The following is a 19,181-nucleotide window of genomic DNA, read 5'->3' on the forward strand; positions in this document are numbered from 1 at the left end:
GTAACAAAACCTTCATCTAAGCCCCAGAATTTTATCTCAATAGAGAAAATGCCAGCCAGGCACGGTGGCTCACGCCTGTAATCCTAGCACTTTGGGAGGTTGAGGAGGGTGGATCATCTGAGGTCAGGAGTTTGAGACCAGCCTGACCAATATGGAGAAACCCCATGTCTACTAAAAATACAAAATTAGCTGGGCTTGGTGGTGCATGCCTGTAATCCTAGCTACTCAGGAGGCTGAGGCAGGAGAATTGCTTGAACCCTCGAGGTGGAGGTTGCTGTGAGCTGAGATCGCGCCATTGCACTCCAGCCTGGTGCTGGGAAAAAAAAAAAAAAAAAAGAAAAGAAAATGCCAATTTGTAGCACTATTTATTGTTATTTTTAATTATTTTGAGTTGTCTGCTATATTTTACATTCTGTAAGATTTCCTGCTCGCTAATAAAATCCTAAGGGCTACCCAGCCTTACACTTGGTTACTATACCTTCTGCAAATTGCATTGTGTCATAAGCAGGTTGGCCATCAGGCCCTGAGGCTGGACCACATGGGTTTGGTGCACATGACTTCCTGTTCTGGTGGATGTGCCAACCACAGTCTCCACACTCTCCCTTGAAGGACACCTGCAAAACAAGACCCAGAGTTCTGTACTTAGTTAATATGTTTGGGCCTATACTTTATTTCTGGTAATATACACCTCATGTTACAGATAACCTGTTAGAAGTCGGGAAGGGAGAGATTTGGAGTCTGGGATGTCTGTTGGATTGTTTGATAACCAGTTACGAAGGCTTTAGGGCACACTCTGAGCTGCTTGCTCAGAAATTCTGAGCTTAAGTATATGGCATTGAGATACAATGTTTAAATAAAGAGTTTGTATCCTAAGTCACTTGAGATCTTTTTTTCTTTATAGTAATACTTATATATTCTAAAGTGCTGATGAGCTTGTAAACAATGTGGTAAAGCTTTATAGATCAAGTTACCTTACCACTTTCGAATTCGGTTTTAATAACCAGCATCCGTTTATATAACATATATTTATGATGTTTTAGTGGAAAATGAAACAAATAAAATGAAGCATGGTTTTCCAGCCCCCTTTGTAATTTCAATCTTGAGGTTTGGAAATTGTTTTCTTTTTTGGCTGTTGAATTTTTAGAAGAGAAATTAGGAATTTGAAGATTTTTTGGAATTCTTTTATTTTTGCTTAATGAGCAGCATATTTGACCTGCTAAGTATAGTTCTTGTATTTCTGTAAGTGCAATAAAAGATGAAAGGACTTCCAGTTTGTTTTTACGTGTAAAAGTATTAAGAAACTGTCTTTTTATTACCTTCCCACATATTTGGTGATTACATTTTATCTGAAATCTAGATACACAGGTTCTGTACGGGCAACTCCACACTCTTCCTGTGGGTTGACCTAGAAAATAAAACAACAGCAAGAACAAGGCTCTTTGTTGACACCATCCTGCTACCCTTCCCTCCAGCCCAGCCTCCCTGTCGCAGAGCTGACATTGAGCCCTGTGTTATTTATGGAATATGGAGGTTCAATCCCTGGACTGAGGCTTGACTTGACAAATGTTACTTCCTTGGGTCAAGAGGAATCTCTGGTCCTCTGAAGGCTTTTAGCCTTTATTTTGAGAGTGCAAAATGATAGCTGCAATAGAAAGTAAAGCTTAGCTCAGTAACCCCCAAAATGTGCTAAATCATTATGAAATATGCAACAATTCACAGCCATCTGTATATTCCTGCTTTTGCACCCCCCGTATGCAAGGGGATTATTTCAGATTTCTGTTATATACTGTGATTTAGCTGCATGCTTTAGAACAACATAAACATAGTCTTTATTATAACAGACAACTAAAAATGGAATACTAGTATTTCCTAGATTGTAATTAAAGAAAATGTAGGTAACAGAAAGCCCAAAGGCTGGATCTAGAGCTCCAGTGTGTTTCTCCAGCCCAAAGAAAGTGAGGTTGTTTGTGTGAACAGGACCCCAAAAGCCATCACATGGTTCTTTTGCTCCATGGAAGCTGGAAAGGGCTGGCTGGATCCAGTTCTGAGCCTTGCTCTCATCTACAATGCCGGAGCTGTCCTCTAAGAAAGCTCTCTGTTTGCATCTGTCCTCAGCAACCCGGCACTCAAGACGCTGTTGAAAGTAGAAGCAGAGAATCTTGGATTCTCAGGGACCTTACATGGGGTCAGCCAGTCCACCCTCTGCAGGCTCTGAACTCCTTCTGCAAAGGCCTTAGTAAGTGGCCGTGCAGAGCCTCCAGAGACAGGGAATCTACTCCCTCCCCACCAGCTTGGTTGTCTTGAGACCACTGGTGCTGATGCTGCCTGCTTGTTGCCCTATACTCCTGTGTGACTGCTTTGTGACTGCTGTGTCTTCCATGGCCTTGGGTGCTCCATAAGAATGAGAATCAATTCAAATTGATTTCTCTCGGTGCTGGACAAATGGGCAGGTGCTTGAGCCTGTAAGTTGTAGTGAAACCCTTCGTTACCACGTGAAGGCATGCCAGGCAGAGCTGGAAATCAGACAGTTCAGATTGGAGTGATGCTTTGCTGACATGTCTGGGCCACACTGTGGTGTGTGCTCTGGCATCCTTGCAGCTTGTTCCACTCGCCTCGTTTGTGACACTCTCTCTTGCTGCCACACTGGGCCTGCCTCTCCTTCTCCGTCATTATCCTCCCCGATTTGCCTCTTCTCGGCAGATGTGGGCTGTGAATCTTAATATCCACTCCCTTTATTATAAAATGTGTCTAACATAAGCGCAAGGGGCACCAAGGGTGGATTTTTAAGAGCTATGGGATGAGCAGTGTCTTTGGACTTGGAGAGGGTGTGTGGCCTCCACTGTGGCTGTTCCAAGCTTCCAAGGGTTTTGACTGCATTCCAGATACATGAGGGCATCAGAGTAAGTGATTTCTGGATTAATGAGGTTGGCTCATAGAATTCTTTTGATGGAATGTACCTTTTTTACTTTCAAGTTGATGCAGTAATGCTAGTAAGGTACTTCTGAGGAGGATCCTGCAGGACATATATTGACGATGAGTTAGTACGTGCTTGAAATTAGTACCATGCATTTCTACAAAATTAGTGTTCTAGTGCTCTTTTTTCCTAAAGTGATTTAACTAATATGCTTATTATTAATTTACATAGTAAAGCTTCCAAAAGTACATCCACATAAACTTAAACTCAATAGAAGCCAAATTCATAGAAACCTAAAATTATGCATCAGAAGATGTTTGGGGATTTTTTTAAAAAAACAAATTACGGTGCCAAAAAAGCTCCAAACAGAGCCTGTATCACAGAGGAGAGAAAGACAGGAATAGGCATGTTGAGACCAATAGAAAAAGGAGGCTTTGCTAGAAAACAGTGGTTTCTTAATTAGAGAGCCACATGTAGGAGAATGGCTTAGGGATTCTGGGTGCCTGAGACCGTATCGGTCAAGGCCCCTTGACCACAGAGATACTCAGAGGGAGCCTCTGTGAGGTGGGCTAAGGGGCCCTGCTGAGACCAGCTAATGGGGGGAGTGGGTTGGGCAGCAGCCAGGTTCTTTCCTGGGAAGGCATTTAGAGGCTTAAACCACATAATAATAGTCCACCCACTGAGGAAGTTGCCAAGCCTGAACTTGCTAGGTCTTTTTATTTACTTGAAGAAATTTCTTCAGCCCTAAACGTACAAAGCACAACTCGTGATGCCATACCTTCCCCTTCAACCTCCAACTGTGTAGTTGAGAAGAATACACTGGAATGTAGTCTATTCCTACAGAATAGAAGCAGAGGAGCAATCGTGGGCCTCAAGTTATGAGGGCAGATACTCTCTGAAGAGTTCCCAGCACTCTAAAGTACTCAGCTCCCTGTGTGGGGAGGAGGTTACCTCCAGAATGGCAGCCCAGGGCATGACTTGCCCTCATCGCAATGGTTGGAGCGGAGGGGGGGCTTGGCTTTGCTGGGGGCTACTACGAGGTGAGAAAGGGAGGCTGGGGGCTTGGAGGGCTCACTCCACACAGCATAGGGGGATGGATTCAGAGGACGGGCTGGCCTACCCTTCACACATATGCTGACTGAACAGCTTCTCATGGGTCAGATAAAGCCTCTTCGCTGCTGTGAAGCTTACGTTCTTAGAGGCAACAGAGGCATATAGTAGGTGAACAAGTGTCTGTAGCAATTTCAGGTCATGATAAAGGACGTGGATAGAAAAGCCGAGTGTAGTGGCTCATGCCTGAAATCCTAGCACTTTGGGAGGCTGAGGTGAGAGGTTTGCTGGATCCCAGGAGTTTAAGACCAGTCTGGGCAACACAGAGAGACACTATCTCTACAAAAAAAATTTAAAGAAAATTAACCAGATGTGGTGGCACGTACCTATAGTCCAGTTACTCGAGAGGCTGAGGTGGGAGGATGACTTCAGCCCAGGAGTTTGAGGCTGCAGTGCGCTGTGCTTACACCACCACACTCCAGCCTGGGTGACAGAATGAGACCCTGTCTCAAATGAAACAAGGTGGCTGGGCACGATGGCTCATGCCTGTAATCCCAGCACTTTGAGAGGCCGAGGCCGGCAGATCACCTGAAGTCAGGAGTTCAGGACCAGCCTGGCCAAAATGGCGAAACACCCAAAATACAAAAATCAGCCAGGCGTGGTGGTGCGCACCTGTAGTCCCAGCTATTCAGGAGGCTGAGGCAGGAGAATCACTTGAACCTGGGAGGTGGAGATTGCAGTGAGCTGAGATTGCACCACTTGACTCCAGCCTGGGCAACAGAACAAGACTCCATCTCAAAAAAAAAAAAAAAAAAATCAGGGTGATGTGATAGTGACCAAGGGGCTCCTTTAGGTAAAAGAGTCAGGAAGGCATTTTCTATAATGAGAATTTCCGTGATCTGAAGGATGAGGTCAGTCCTGTGATGACTGGTTCCAGGTGGCTTTCAGGCAGAAGGAATAACCAGTGAGAAGACCCTGAATCATGGATGAACTCTGCTGTGTGAAAAACGCTCACACAACTGTAGAGCTTAGCATGTGAAGCGCACTGGGCCGGAGAGGGGGTGTCAAGAAAGGAGATCAGAGGGCTTGGCGGAGGCCACCACAGAAAGCCTGCTGGGACAGGCAGCACCCTGGGCATGATGGGGAGTGATTGAGGCTTGAGAGAAGGAGGGTGCAGTGTTCACTCTGGCTGCGGTTTGGAGAATGGACTTCAGAAGGACCAGGCCAGAGCACTTAGGCGCTTCCAGCACGGATGGGTGGATTTGCTGTGGAGATGGGGTGAGGGAAGTGCAGGCAAACCCTTCCCAGTGTTTAGGGTGGTGGGGCTTTGTCCTGAGGTGGGGGCTTTGGAGGGAGCAGGCTAGGAGTGGTAGGTGGAAGGGGGTAAGCATGAATGAAAATTGAGAGTTCTGTTTTGGCCACAGTGAATCTGTTAGCATCTGAGTGGAGATGTCAGGAGATTATATGATGCCTGCTCAGGAGTCTGGTCAGGCCTGGAGTGCAATATTTAGCATCTGATCTTAGATGGACTTTCAAACCAGGGCACTGGATTAACTCACCTAGAGAGAGTGTGGAAAGAGAGAGAAGGAGAGTAAAGAGGAGTGAACTCAGAGGTCTTCCCACACTGAGAGACTGAGCACCCAAAAAGAACCAATGAAAAAGGAGCCACTCGGGAGACTTTGGTTGCCCAGAGGCAGAGGAAGTTGTTTTTGGAGAGAGCAGTTAGTTGTCACATGGTGCTGAGAGTTGAGCAAAAATGGGCAGAGAAGTAACCACTGGATTTGATACCATGGAGGCCACTGGTGACCTGGACAAGTAATCCGAGTGGTGGTGATGGAAGTCCTATCAAATTGGGGTGATGAGTCAGTGGGAAGTTAGGAGGTGGAGCCAGGGGCTGTAGCACCTCTTTGAAGAAGTTTCCTCATATAGGGGAGCTGAGCACCTGGGCACTGGCTGGAGAGAGATGTGGAATTGAGGAAAAGACAAATGGTGTGCTTGGTAGGTATGACAGCAAAGGAGAGGGAAGCAAGGGGGTAAAGGGGTTGCATGAATGTGGATGAATGACTTGGGGTGAGTGGTGTTTTTAAGCTATTCCCTGTGGACTGCACAACACAGTCCCCTCTTTGGGATCCCCCAAATTTACCTATAAATTCTACCCATGTCCCCTAACACTGTGATGTGGGCAGGTGTGTCTGAGAGGCACAGAATCTTCCCTGGGCTGCAGAACACAGGAAGTAGCTGGAGCTGATTTGCCACAACCAGTGATACAGTCTCAAGGGGCGGGCGAGAGGTCATGGATTGATTGACCTGGTCACTGACTGATTTATTTAGTCAACAAACACCTTCCAGCTCCCTCTGTGCCAAGTGCCATTCCAGGCCCTGCAGCCACAGTGCAAATAAGCCCCCTCAAAGCGCATTTTGCCCATAGCGGGATGGGGCCACTGACAAGCCAGCAGCTTGGGGTGGAATGTACAGCCCGAGGCAACCTTGCTGTTTCTCGGCTGCACAGTTTGAATCCATTTGCAGGTGTATGAGCTCCTTTAGGAGGAGGCTTTTGGAAGGAAGTGGAGTCAAGGGCAAAATTGTGGGCAAGTCCCTGCAGCAGCACCTAAGGGGCCCTGGAGGCTGACCCGGAGACCCCAAGGCTGCCGCAGCCCCAGGGCTGGTAAAGCTGGGGTTAGGAATCTGTGGCAGCTTCAGTTGGGAGGTTTGGGGTTTTCTGTAGGTGAATAACCTGTGACCTCCCCGAGGGTGCATACTGAGGAGGGCTTCTACCTGTGTGAGGGAAGGCCTCTGGGCTTCATGCGGCTCCTGGCAAGTGCTGAGCCCTGGATCCAGGGAGTAGGGGTTCTATGGCTCCAGGCGGCCTTCTCTGCTTGGCTTTAAGAATGGGGTACTTGGTTCCGGTTCCCTTCCACCTAAGCTGGCTGTTGTGACTTTGGATGACTTGTTTAACCTGCTGTTTCTGCTTCTTCACCAGAAAAATAAGAATGGTGCTTATGTCTACCTCACAATGTTATAGTTGGGGTAAAACGAAGACGTAATCGATTCAGCAAATGCTCGTGTTTGAGAGTTGCCAGGTGTGAGTTCTGGAGACATACGTCCTGGGTTCATGTCCTGGTGCTGTTTTTTACTGCGTGACTGCAGGCAGGGAACTTTGTACCTCAGTTTCCTCATCTGCACAGTGGGGATGGTACTAACACCTGCCTTCTGAGGTGTCTAATGAGGGATTGTGAGGATCTGTGAAGGAATCTGTGTAATTGCTGAGAGCGTCTCATCTAGGAAGTGCTGGGTGCCTGCTGCGGTTAGGAAGATGCTCTCAGGTGCACAGGGCCTTGTTGGCAGTGATGTGATGGTTTTATCTCTTCTACCAGTTCCGCCTGGTGGTGAAGACAGCCCTGAAGCTGCTGCTCGTCTTTGTAGAGTACTCGGAGTCCAACGCACCTCTCCTAATTCAGGCTGTCACTGCTGTTGACACGAAAAGAGGTGAGTAGTCCCTGCCCCCTTATGTCGTGAAGGTGAAGGTGTCTAATGTAGGGAGGCTTCTGTGTTGTACATGCTTGAGACAGATATAAGAATTAACAGAATTCCCGAGATGTGGACTTCCCACTGCAAGAAACATTTTTTAGGATAGTAAGCACACAAAGCTTAGGGCCGGAATGGGGTTTGATAATGAAAGAAAAGTGCTCATGAGCTTACCTGGGAGAGGTCAGATCCTGAGCTTGTCTTTGCCTCTACTCAGCTCCTGCCACCGAAACACAGAAGTCTAGCTCCTCCTCCTGTTCTTCCTGTCTTGTTCAGGGTTGCCCTGGCTCCTTCCTCCCCTCCCCTCTACGCTTCATTGCTTATGACCCCCAGATGTTTCTAGAACCTTCTCCCTTCCTCTCCTCCATCCCCTGCCCTGCCTTACTCAGGCCCTCACTAGGTTTAACCTATGCTCCTGGCCACCCTCCCAAACAGTTCGGTCACATCCAAAACCTGCCAGTGGCTTCCCAGTGCTTATAGCATAAAGTCAGTCCCCTGGCTAAGGGGACCCTTCACCCTTCAACTCCTGCCCAGCTGCCACCCCCTTCTCCCACCTCGGCTGTACCCCCACCCCCTTACCTTGGGCATGTGCTTTTAAAGCCCATGTATGCACCTCTTCTCTGCTGTGGTGGTGTTGCCCATCCCTGTCTCTCCAAGTTGGGGTTGCCTGCTCAAGGATGGGGTCTCTGTCTCCCAGAGTGGTGTCCCAGCACTCCAGCTGGCCCAGAGCCAGCAGGCATGCTGCAAACACGTGGCGAAGAACGAGCTTCTGCTCTGGTTTACTGTGTAACGTGCTGTGGACCCCGTGATATTGGGAAGCCTGGAATTAAAATGCTTCCCAATTAAAATGATTTTTCTCCTTTTGTCTTTTGTTGTTTGTTTTCTTCCCCAGTAGGACTCAGGTATTATTATCATCATCCCCACAAAGACTCAAGAACAAAAACTTGACAATACTTTTTCTTTTTATGATTATAACTGTAATACTACTGTTACAATCATAAAAACTTGGGAAAAGTTTAAAGAAGACAATAAAAATTCACCTCTAGTTTCAACAAAGATAATCACTGTTAACCTGTTGGTATATTTCCTTATAGTTGTGTGTGTGTGTGCGTGCACACTATGCATAAACCAGCCAGGATGTGTCGGGAAGAAACGAGGGGCCTAAATTGCACTTTTGATTCAAACCATTTGTGTCTGTGATTTTTTTTTGTTTTTGTTTTTTGTCTTTTGTTTTTGAGACGGAGTCTTGCTCCGTCGCCCAGGCTGGAGTGCAGTGGCGCGATCTCGGCTCACTGCAAGCTCCACCTTGTGGGTTCACGCCATTCTCCTGCCTCAGCCTCCCGAGTGGCTGGGACTACAGGTGCCCACCACCATGCCCAGCTAATTTTTTTTTTTTTTTTTTTTTTTTTTTAGTATTTTTAGTAGAGACAGGGTATCACCGTGTTAGCCAGTATGGTCTCAATCTCCTGACCTTGTGATCCACCTGCCTCGGCCTCCCGAAGTGCTGGGATTACAGGCGTGAGCCAGCGTGCCCGGCCAGTTGTGTCTGTGATTTAGCATTACTCAGACCCACCTTTGAATGCTGAATCCAAATGTGAAAGAAAGTAGCTTGAGTTGTTTTAGAAGTTTAAATGAAAGTTAATAGCATCCAGGACCTTTAACTGGGGCTCCTATACCCTTGAACATGCAGATAGATGTCGGCACTAGGCATGGCTGATGGCAGGCAAGGAGGCAACTCGAGGTCTCTTTGTTGGGGGTGTGTTAGGGAGGCAAACTCTAGTACATGGACGGGGGCTGTGAGTCTGGAAGGTGTTTCCCAGGCTGAGGCAAGTTTCTTCTGCCACAAAATGTTGCCCTCTGCTGCTAGGTAGAAAGACCCTTATGGTCAAGAGTAGATCATGGGGCCGGCCCAGAATCCTTGATAAGGAATGCCGATTTCACAGAAACCAGGTCTAGCTTTTCCAAGGCCAGTCAATTAGGTATAAGGTCAGCAGTGCAGTGTGTGTTTTGGCAGCTGGTAGGCAACAGCTTCTCTCCTTCATCCTTGGAGGATTTGTGTTTCATCTCCTAACTCTGGCGGTTGCTTGAGGACAACTAACAAACTCTTCATCTTGCTGTCCTAAGCTTCAGGTAACCCCAGGGCCCTTGCTATGGGTGTGGGTTATAGGGGCCAACGTCTCATGACCTGGGTTCTCCTTTGGCTTTGCTGAGCTTCCAGCTCGGAGTTCCCTTCCTTGAACTTCATATCCCATAAAGGGAATGTTGTGATGGATGAGGGCATGATCCTGAAATGAACCCAGGCCTTTGTATACCATATCCAAGACTCCATCCATAGCCCCAGCCAGAGATTCTCGTCTGTCAGACCAAGTCTCTCCATCAAGATAAAACAATGGCCACCTTTTCCTGATTAGTAAAAATAATAATAATAATAATAAAAACAGCTAATGAATTGTCTTCTTAGCTTTATGGTTTTTGTTTTTGTTTTTGCTTTGTTTTGTTTTGTTTTTGAGATGGAGTCTCACTCTGTTGCCCAGGCTGGAGTGCAGTGTCACGATCTCAGCTCACTGCAAGCTCTGCCTCTCGGGTTCACACCATTATCCTGCCTCAGCCTCCCGAGTAGTTGGGACTACAGGTGCCCACCACCATGCCCGGCTAATTTTTTTGTATTTTTAGTAGAGATGGGCTTTCACCGTTTTAGCCAGGATAGTCTCAATCTCCTGATCTCGTGATCCACCCGCCTCGGCCTCCCAAAGTGCTGGGATTACAGGCGTGAGCCACTGTGCCTGGACAGCTTTATGGTTTTTGTCTATACAATTTCTTAAACCTTTGGCAACTGCTGTTGTCTGTTTGCTGCTGAGCACTAGCAGCTGAAAAAAAAAAAAAAAGGAATGGCACTAATGGAAAAACTCAGAAATAGCTTATCATGTGTGGCTCAATAGCATGTTTCTTTATGGACACGTGTGGTCTTGGCTGTGATTTTATAATGCGTACATATAACATCATCCTATTTTACTGCTAGTAAAATTGTTCCTGAATCCTATGATGGAATTAAACATATAAATATGCCATGGTGTTCTGCAGAAAGCAACATTACTTCCAGGTGTGTTTCCATCTAGTGGGTTTAGAAGCAGCTCTCCAGTTCCCTCTCAACTGGGTGAGAGAGCAGACAGGTGCCAGAGGTGATTTAGGGTAAACTGAGCATATCCATTTGTGCACAAGTTTATAAATCATAAATTTTACTTCTCAAAGTGGCTTTAGACTCATTCCTCAGCAGGGATGAGTGGACGTATAAGCAGTTGTCTTTTTGAATAGTTTCTTTCGGATAATGAAAACTGTCAGTTTTAAGGAATCAGCAATAAAACCAACAAATAAACTCCCAGTCCTCAAAAATCATTACTACCTAAAGCAAATGAAGTTGTCCAGAACAAATTCCTTTGGTTGCATTATAAATATAAACATCATGCATGCTGCACGTGGGCTAACCAGAAGGCTTCATTCTGCAGTGTGGGCAATTTGGTCTGGGGCCAAGAGTGGGCCAGTTAGCAGGGATAAAAGCCAAAAGGGTTAAAGTCCAGCGTAAGGAGTGATCAGTGTTTATGAAGAAGGAAATTTGTTTTTAAATTTTTTTTTTTTTTAGACGGAGTCTTGCTGTGTCGCCCAGGCTGGAGTGCAGTGGTGCAATCTTGGCTCACTGCAAGCTCCACCTCCCGGGTTATGCCATTCTTCTGCCTCAGCCTCCCGAGTAGTTGCACTACAGGCACCCGCCACCTCACCTGGCTAATTTTTTGTATTTTTAGTAGAGACTGGGTTTCACCGTGTTAGCCAGGATGGTCTCCATCTCCTGACCTCATGATCCACCCGCCTCGGCCTCCCAAAGTGCTGGGATTACAGGCGTGAGCCACCGCGCCTGGCCGAAGAAGGAAAATGTAAAATGTTCCATTTGACCCAGGCTATTGCACTTTTGCTCAGGGCCTGAGATAAAAAGGTGGATTCAAGTTCATCTGTGGGGCATGGTATGGTATTAATATCAGACCACTGGATCATCTTCTCTTTGCTTGCACCTTGAAGTCACTTTCTCTTTCTGGTGGCCAGGGCCTGGCAGGAAGAGAGAAAGGCTCATGGGAGCCCTTAGAGAGCCTTGCTTTGTCATTTTGCCATATTGGAGACTCCCTTTCCTTAAGGTCTTCCCTGTGGTGGTTGACAGGAAATTGATTGACACCCCTCTGCTGTCTGGGTATGGGGTCCTTCCTTTTGAGTGAACAGGTTTGCCTCTCCCACAGAGGGTGAGGCAAGTGACCAGAGAGGATAACTCATGTTGAAATTTGTCCTAAATCTCAGGTCCCACTAATTTGGCTCAGCAGAGCTTTTGAAGTAGTTCAATTTTTCATTTGATAATTCTTAAACATAAGAATTTTCTTAAACATAAGAATTCCTGCTATCACGCATGATTAGCAGGAAAAAAGTTCAGCCATCCTTTCAAGCGATCCCATCTCTACTTTCTGCTTAAGAGTATATCTATCTGTGAAGATCGTGTAAAGTGTAGTGGAAGCTATAGGTTGACAGAACTCAAACTCTCTTTCCACTGTTATTTATAGCAGAAGCATCCACATTGAGTGTGTTTATGTAGTATATGAAAAGACATGGAACATGCTGTGAGGAGCTTCTGTTTTCATGTTAGACCAACCCATGTCTGAGGCACTGAGCTAAATACCTTATTTTCCTTCAGATTTAATGTGGAGATTTAGGAAAGTAAGAGGGGAGAAGTATTGAGCAATTGATTCTGTGTGTATTTATTTATCTGGGTTAAGAGAGGACTGGCCGGGGAGTCAGTGCAGATGGTCCACCTGGGGGTAAACTGAGTATCTCCACCAACCACCACCATTACAATTACAGCTACTGATATTTGAGTATCTATCATGTAACAGACACAACTGTAAACATTCTTCACATAGGACCCATTTATTCAGCACATATTTGAGTATCAATTGTGTGCTTGCAGTCATCAGGAAAAAAGGCTCTCACAGAATCTGTACTCCAGTGTTTGGGGTGGGGGTGGGGGGCAGTGGAGTTGGAGAGAGACAGATGACAATGATTAAGTATTGTCTTCTAATGTACTCCAGCAGCGCTAAGGAAAAAAGACAAAGTGCTTTGTCTCAATGACAATTCTCAGTAATCCTATAAGGTAGGTACAGTCATCCCAGAGACCTTAGGAGCTCCAGATGAGCTTCCTGAGCCCCTCCATCCCACTCCTTTGGGATCCAGTTTCTTTCTCTGTTATGTGAAGGGCTAGCATTATATGGTTTATGATTCCAGTACAGGAACCCTCTCCTCTGCAACACACACACACACACACACACACACACATATGCACACATGCATATGCACACATACACACACACATTGTAGGGAGTTAACAAAGGCAATGAAGGGAGTGAGTGGACCCCATAATTCTGACAGGAGCTCCTAGGAAATGTGCAAGTGCTGGTGTTGAACACAGGCCTAGCCTGAGGCCTGCCAAGGCTATTTTTGTTGAACCAAATGTTTCTTCCCTTTTACCTTCATTGTAAATATTTCCGATTTTCTGCCCCAAAACAATAAAAAGAATGAACATCCATCCTAAGAGTGTACAAATATATGCACATTTCCAGACTTAAAATCCTTAGATGGTAATAAGAGACTCAGATAACACAGCTAAAAACACATTTTTCAGTTAAATTAAGCCAGTGTTTGAGTGTTCTTATTATAAAGGATTAGATGCACACATGTGCATGTGTCTGTTTAAGGGGAGTACCGATGTAGTCTGGCTACCTTTCCCTCTCTCTCTGGGCTGCCTGCCATTGTTCCTTGGCCTTTGCTCCCTGAGGACCTGTTTCGCATCTTTGGCTCCAGAGTAAGCAACCAAAAGTAGTTCTGGGTCCATTAGCACCACTAGAAAGTCTTAGTTTCGATACTTTCTCCCCTGCACATTCTTCCTTTGAGCCATGCATGGGTAACTCACTACAACATGTGTTCTATGCCAAGGTTTTATACAAAATGTGAATGTTAGAAGCTGCCCCTGTTACAAACACAAACGGCGGCATCCAGATATCTTAAACTGGACAGTGAGACCCAAGGCCTGCTGATCAGATTGATTGACTGTCTTGAGAGCTGAGATGGTTACTTTGCAGTGGTTGGAAGAACAACTACACCGTGGTGTGGACTTCAAAGTAGTTTGATGATCAATATCAGCAAGGAGATAATTCAGTAGTCAGCAGGTGAAAGGAGAAAGAACATGTCTTTGTGCTCAGTTAGCAAGGGTCATAGAAGATTGCCCAGTTCTGACTGGCTGGGCAACTTAGCCAAAGCAAAAGGCTTTCTATTCACTTAGGAAAGCCAGAAGATCTCCACATTGAGCTACATTTGTGCCTTTTACGTCTTGTAGTAAGTAGGTGCCTATTCTTTGTTTAATCCTCTTAAACAAATCCCCTTAAATCCTGTCTTCTCTGCTTTTCTTACTGTGTGCATCTGCTTCCTGGTTCTTTTAAAATTGCTTCAGCTTAACCCACTTCCTGCCTTCTCAGAGATCTCCATTCACTATTCAGCAGACATTTTACTGAGCATGTACTGTATGCCAGGCACTGTCCTAAGGGCACGGAGATCAACAAGACAGATACTATCATGGTCCTTGGGAAACTTTTGTTCTCAAGGCCAAAATCAGCTCTGACATAGCCCATCCAAGGACCAGCATTTGGAAACTACTGTATTTAGGTTATTTCCAAGTTTACTTTTCTCAAGTAAAAATAAGCAATATCCCTTTGAGATCTTTATAGAGAAAGCACGAAAGAGCTTCATGTCGCAAACCACCAAGCCAAGGGCAAGGCAATTCTTATTTCACTTCACTTCAAATATTCATCTTGGGCCTAGAAAACCATGTCAAGGTGTTATGTGCCTCTTTTTGGTCTTGCCCTTGGCTTAGTGGTCCTGAATGTGAATGCGGAGTATCTCCTGTCCCTCCTAGATCCTGGAAATAACCACCCATAAGCCTTCGCCTGCAGAGCCCAGGCAGCAGTCATCTCTTGTGCCAAGTCCCCTGCAGTCATCCCTGCTGCAAGAGACCTCACTTGCACAGTGACAGGCTTAGCTGCATGCTTGGACACTTCTCAGCCATTGCTCTGTACTGGTGTCTGTTCTTGGGCTTATGCCTAGCTGCTCCATTAGATTATAAACCTATTGAGGGCAGCTGCCCAATAGACCTTGTACCTAGCTGATACTTAATAGTATTTGTGCCTTGATGGAGTAGATGTAATATACTTCCGTTCTTGAGATATTTGCTAGACAGGCATGTCACTTATTTCTTTGAGTCACTGCTAGAGGGATGTTAAGATCTTCCACATCCCCTTTTCTTCTGTGCTGATGGATATTCTTAGAGTACTTACCAAGAGTTTTCTAATCTGTAGGCCTACAGAGTTGCAATGATTGGATTTTTAAAAATTACATACTTAATATGAAGAAATTTTCAAGCAAGTAAGCATCCAGACACTGAAGCGTACACAATGCTCTTGCCAAAAGGACAAAGATGATGTGAGATAGGGTTCCCTACTAAGAAATATTCTCAATTAGAAGCATGCTCAAATCCATCCTAAGGATAATGTCACACTTTGAAATTTGGTGACTGAAAGACGCTGCCATCACTGGATACATCCTTGGATAATAAACTGTGATGTGAGTTAGATAAAGAATGTTGATGAATTGCTGTTTCTAATGATTTTTGCTTTACTCATAGGGGTCAAGCCTTGGTCAAATATCATGGAAATCCTGGAGGAAAAAGATGGAGTTGATACGGAGCTACTGGTTTATGCAATGACTTTGGTGAACAAGGTTGGTTGACTATGTTATGGGTTGAATTGCGTCACCTAAAAAGATATGTTAAAGCCCTGACCCCTGGTATCTGTGCTTGTGGGCTTATTTGGAAATAGTGTCGTAGCAGATATAATCATTGGTTGTGAGGGTGGGCTCTGATGCAGCATGACTGTGTTCTTATAAGAGGAAAAGAAACACAGAGGGAAGACGATGTGAACATGCAAAGAAGACAGCCACAAGAGGACAGGCAGAGGTCAGAATAATGCATCTACAAGCCAGGGAACGCCACAGATTGTTGGCTGCCAATTGAGGATGAGGCAAAGACAGACTTCCTGTAGAGCCTTCAGGGAAAGCATGGCCCTGCTGACACCTTAATATCAGACTTCTAGTCTTTCAAACTGAGACAGAATAAGTTTCTGTTATTTTAAGCCACCTAGTTTGTGGTACTTTCTTATAGTAGCCATAGGGAACTAATACATTGTGAAAATCTAAAATTTTCCCTCTGAATAAGAGCCACACCATGTGGACACCCATCACAGTGGCTGGAACCACAGCTGCAGTGTGCAGTACGGGAGAAAATCCTTTATGCGACACGTGGAGTGGATGCGTGCAGGTGTGCGTGCTTGTGAAGGCCTGTGGGTGCCTGCGTGTGTTCATGCTTTGGTCTTTTCTAGTAAATCCAGGAAAGTGACAGTGAGAATTTTATGACTGCTTTTCCTATCAAGTTGGCCCCTTAAAATAATAATAATAATAATATATTATTATTATTATTTGAGGCAGAGTCTCACTCTGTTGCCCAGGCTGGAGTGCAGTGGCACGATCTCGGCTCACTGCAGCCTCCACCTCCCAGGTTCAAGAGATCCTCCTGCCTTAGCCCCTCTAGTAGCTGGGATTACAGGCACGTGCCACCATGCCTGGCTAATTTTTGTATTTTTAGTAGAGTCGGGGTTTAACCATGTTGGCGAGGCTGGTCTTGAACTCTTGACTGCATGTGGTCCACCCGTTTCGGCCTCCCAAAGTGCTGGGATTACAGGCGTGAGCCACTGTGCCTGGCCAAAATTATTTTTTAAAATCATTTTTCCTTGAGGGAATATAAATTATGAAGTTTTACTCTAAGAAAATTGTTCACATGTCAGGAAGACACGAGGTGCACGTGTTCCACTGCATATTGAAGTTGGACTCTTGGGCTGAGATAAGGAATCCTGGGGGTAGGTCCCACTTGTCTCATGTGATGGTGACCACACCTCTTGCCGTCATTCCTCCTGTTGCGTCCCTCCCTGATCACCACCTTGTAGGGCAGTCTTGGTCCTTGGTGCTCTTCCTCAGAGGTGCTGCTCTGAAACAAGGGGGCCCATGCTGACCCAGAACAGGCTCAGTCTCAGGTCTGGAGTTTCTCCATTTGGATCGACATGCCTTAGAGCACAGGCACCTCACCAGCCACCCCATGGGCCTTCCTTGTACTCTCCTTACACGCTCATGCTGGGTGTGAGCCTGCAGGACCATCTGCAGTGATGGTTAGGGCTTCAGAAAGATCCAGAGTCCATTCCTGAAATACAGCTGGAGAAACATTTTCCCTGATGAACTGGGGATAAGTTTGTAGAAAGCAGTATAATTATGAAGAGCACCTTCTCCTACTAGAGAGTAAAATGTGCAGACTCTGAGGATTACAACAATGTAGTGTGGCCCCTTCCTCAGCAGACAGATGATTGGTGCAGAGGAGCTCTGAAACAGACCTCAGTGTATAGAACAACTCACTGTACAGTTAGTTAACATTGGTGGGGATGGGTTAGGTACTGATTGGAGAGGTGTTGTTAAATGGAAGTAAACAAAAACATACTTTAACCATACACCACAGTAAGCCCCAAGGAGCTTAAAGCATTTAATGGAACATAGCAAACTGTAGGAAGAAAAAAAAAAGAGAGAGAGATGAAGAGTAATTAGTCTGTGGTTGGTAACGTTTATTTTAAAAATAAAACCAGTGAAACAGGTTCCAGAGGAAGAGATTTAACTATTTTACTGCATAAAATTTTAAAAGATCTTATTTACAAAATGAAAATCACAAATTATAACTAAATGCAAATGACAAACTAGGAAATTGTTTACAAAAAGAAAGGTAGAAAATGATATTATCCTAAATATATTATGAACTCAGTAGAAAAATGAAAGACATTAAACCAACTAAGAACAAAAGAAATACATATGAAAACAACAAGACATGTTTCCCAGGTCACATTGGCAATGATTGCCTTTTAATGAAGTATCATTTCTTGATGAACACCAGGAAACTCCTATAACCCTGGTGGGAAATGGGCACAACTTTTCTGAAGCATAATCCTAAGAATTCTGCTTTTATTTTCAAATCTTTTTTGTGAGCTCATTTTACCATTTGATTTGAAGCAATTTTCTGTTGGTTTCTAAGGATTAAAGTCATCTATTTCCTGTCTTTTTTAGTCACTGCCATTGTTTTGGAAAACACCGAATTCAGCAAAAATGGAATTTTCACACTGCCACAGTGTTCCCCATTGTAACATTACCTATTTTATTGATAAGGCCATTCCCAGCTATTCTTATGATCATAGCAGTACCCACACAATGTGGTACTTTGTTGCTAATCACTGGCAGAGACCCAGTGCCTGTCACCCTCTGTTTGGCATTCTGTGGCATTTGATGTCCAGGAATCCCTCACTTACTCTTTCTCTTCTGGCAGTTCTTTCTCATCCTTTGTTAGTTCTGGCCAAGGAGACATCCAGAAAGATCCTTGAGGTCATTCATTCAAATGTAATCCTTTCCTTAACTCATTTATGCCTAGTGTTCCGTTATTGGAACGCTAAGCTTGTGTGAGTTATTTATATCCTGCTTCTCAAGGTCATCACCAAGGTATAATTTTTCACACACACACACAAAAAATTTGCAACCTCCGGCATAAATGCGTTAAACAAGTCATGCCAGGTTTGTTTTGTTTTGTTGTATTGTAGTAATGCATGTTGCCCAATGAGTAAACTCCTCTGAGATACCAAACAAAATAACAAATTAAAATGTTAATCTGGGTCTGGAAAACATTCAGACTGTGAAATCTGGGAAATTATATTGCAAGTTGGGTGGTTTCTAAGTATTGATATCAACAAAATAAAGGCCCCTAATAACATGGAATTTTTAAAAATGGACATTTCCATGACAAACAAAACAATGACACTAAGTCCTATCCTGGTAACTGTTCTAAAACTGATTGCCTTATAAAATAGGAGGAAGCACACTGGGGTGGGAGGTACAATGAGTAACAAGAGGGGTTACCGTGAGGCTGGCTTAGGGTGTTCAGGGAAAGCAGGAAGCCATGGGGAGAGGAGTTGTTCAGTGGGGCTAGGGGATAACTAACCTGGATGGTACATGCTGAGTAGTTGCCTTTGTTTTTACATTTACTTTTATTGTTTTAAAATTATTGTCTTAGTCCATTTTGTGTTGCTGTAACTGAATACCACAGACTGGGTAATTTATAAAGAAATCGATTTCTCACAGTTTTGGAGGCTGGGAGGTTCAATATCAAAGTATCAAGGTACTGGCATCTTGTGAGGACCTTTTTGCCATGCCATCCATGGTAGAGGGCAAGGGGGTTGTAGGGGAAGAGAGGAGAAGGGGGTGAAACTTACGCTCTGTTGGGAACCTATTCCTTCAGTAAGTAACCCACTCCTGAGATAATGGCATTCATCCGATTTACCTCCTTTCAACACTGTTGCTTTGGGGATTATGTTTCTAACGCATGAACTTTGGGGGGCATATTAAAACCATAGCATTCTGCCCCCGTCCCCAAAATTCATGTCTTCCTCATGTGCAAGATATATCCATTCCATCCCATTAG

At 44.9% G+C, this 19,181-nt stretch overlaps 1 protein-coding gene across 15 annotated transcripts in view; it reads left to right on the forward strand.

Annotated features, from left to right (window-relative positions):
• Nucleotides 1–19,181, forward strand: part of FHOD3 (formin homology 2 domain containing 3) — a 482,704-nt gene that overhangs the window by 290,506 nt on the left and 173,017 nt on the right. For all 15 annotated transcript variants that reach the window (XM_063597250.1, XM_055102327.2, XM_063597253.1 and 12 more), the window contains 2 exons: nucleotides 7,339–7,450; nucleotides 15,252–15,346. In XM_063597250.1, coding sequence (XP_063453320.1) covers nucleotides 7,339–7,450; nucleotides 15,252–15,346 — 207 coding nt within the window. The remainder of the gene's footprint in view (nucleotides 1–7,338; nucleotides 7,451–15,251; nucleotides 15,347–19,181) is intronic.

This window comes from Pan paniscus, chromosome 17, assembly GCF_029289425.2.
Source record: "Pan paniscus chromosome 17, NHGRI_mPanPan1-v2.0_pri, whole genome shotgun sequence".
NCBI classification, from domain to species: Eukaryota; Metazoa; Chordata; class Mammalia; order Primates; family Hominidae; genus Pan; species Pan paniscus.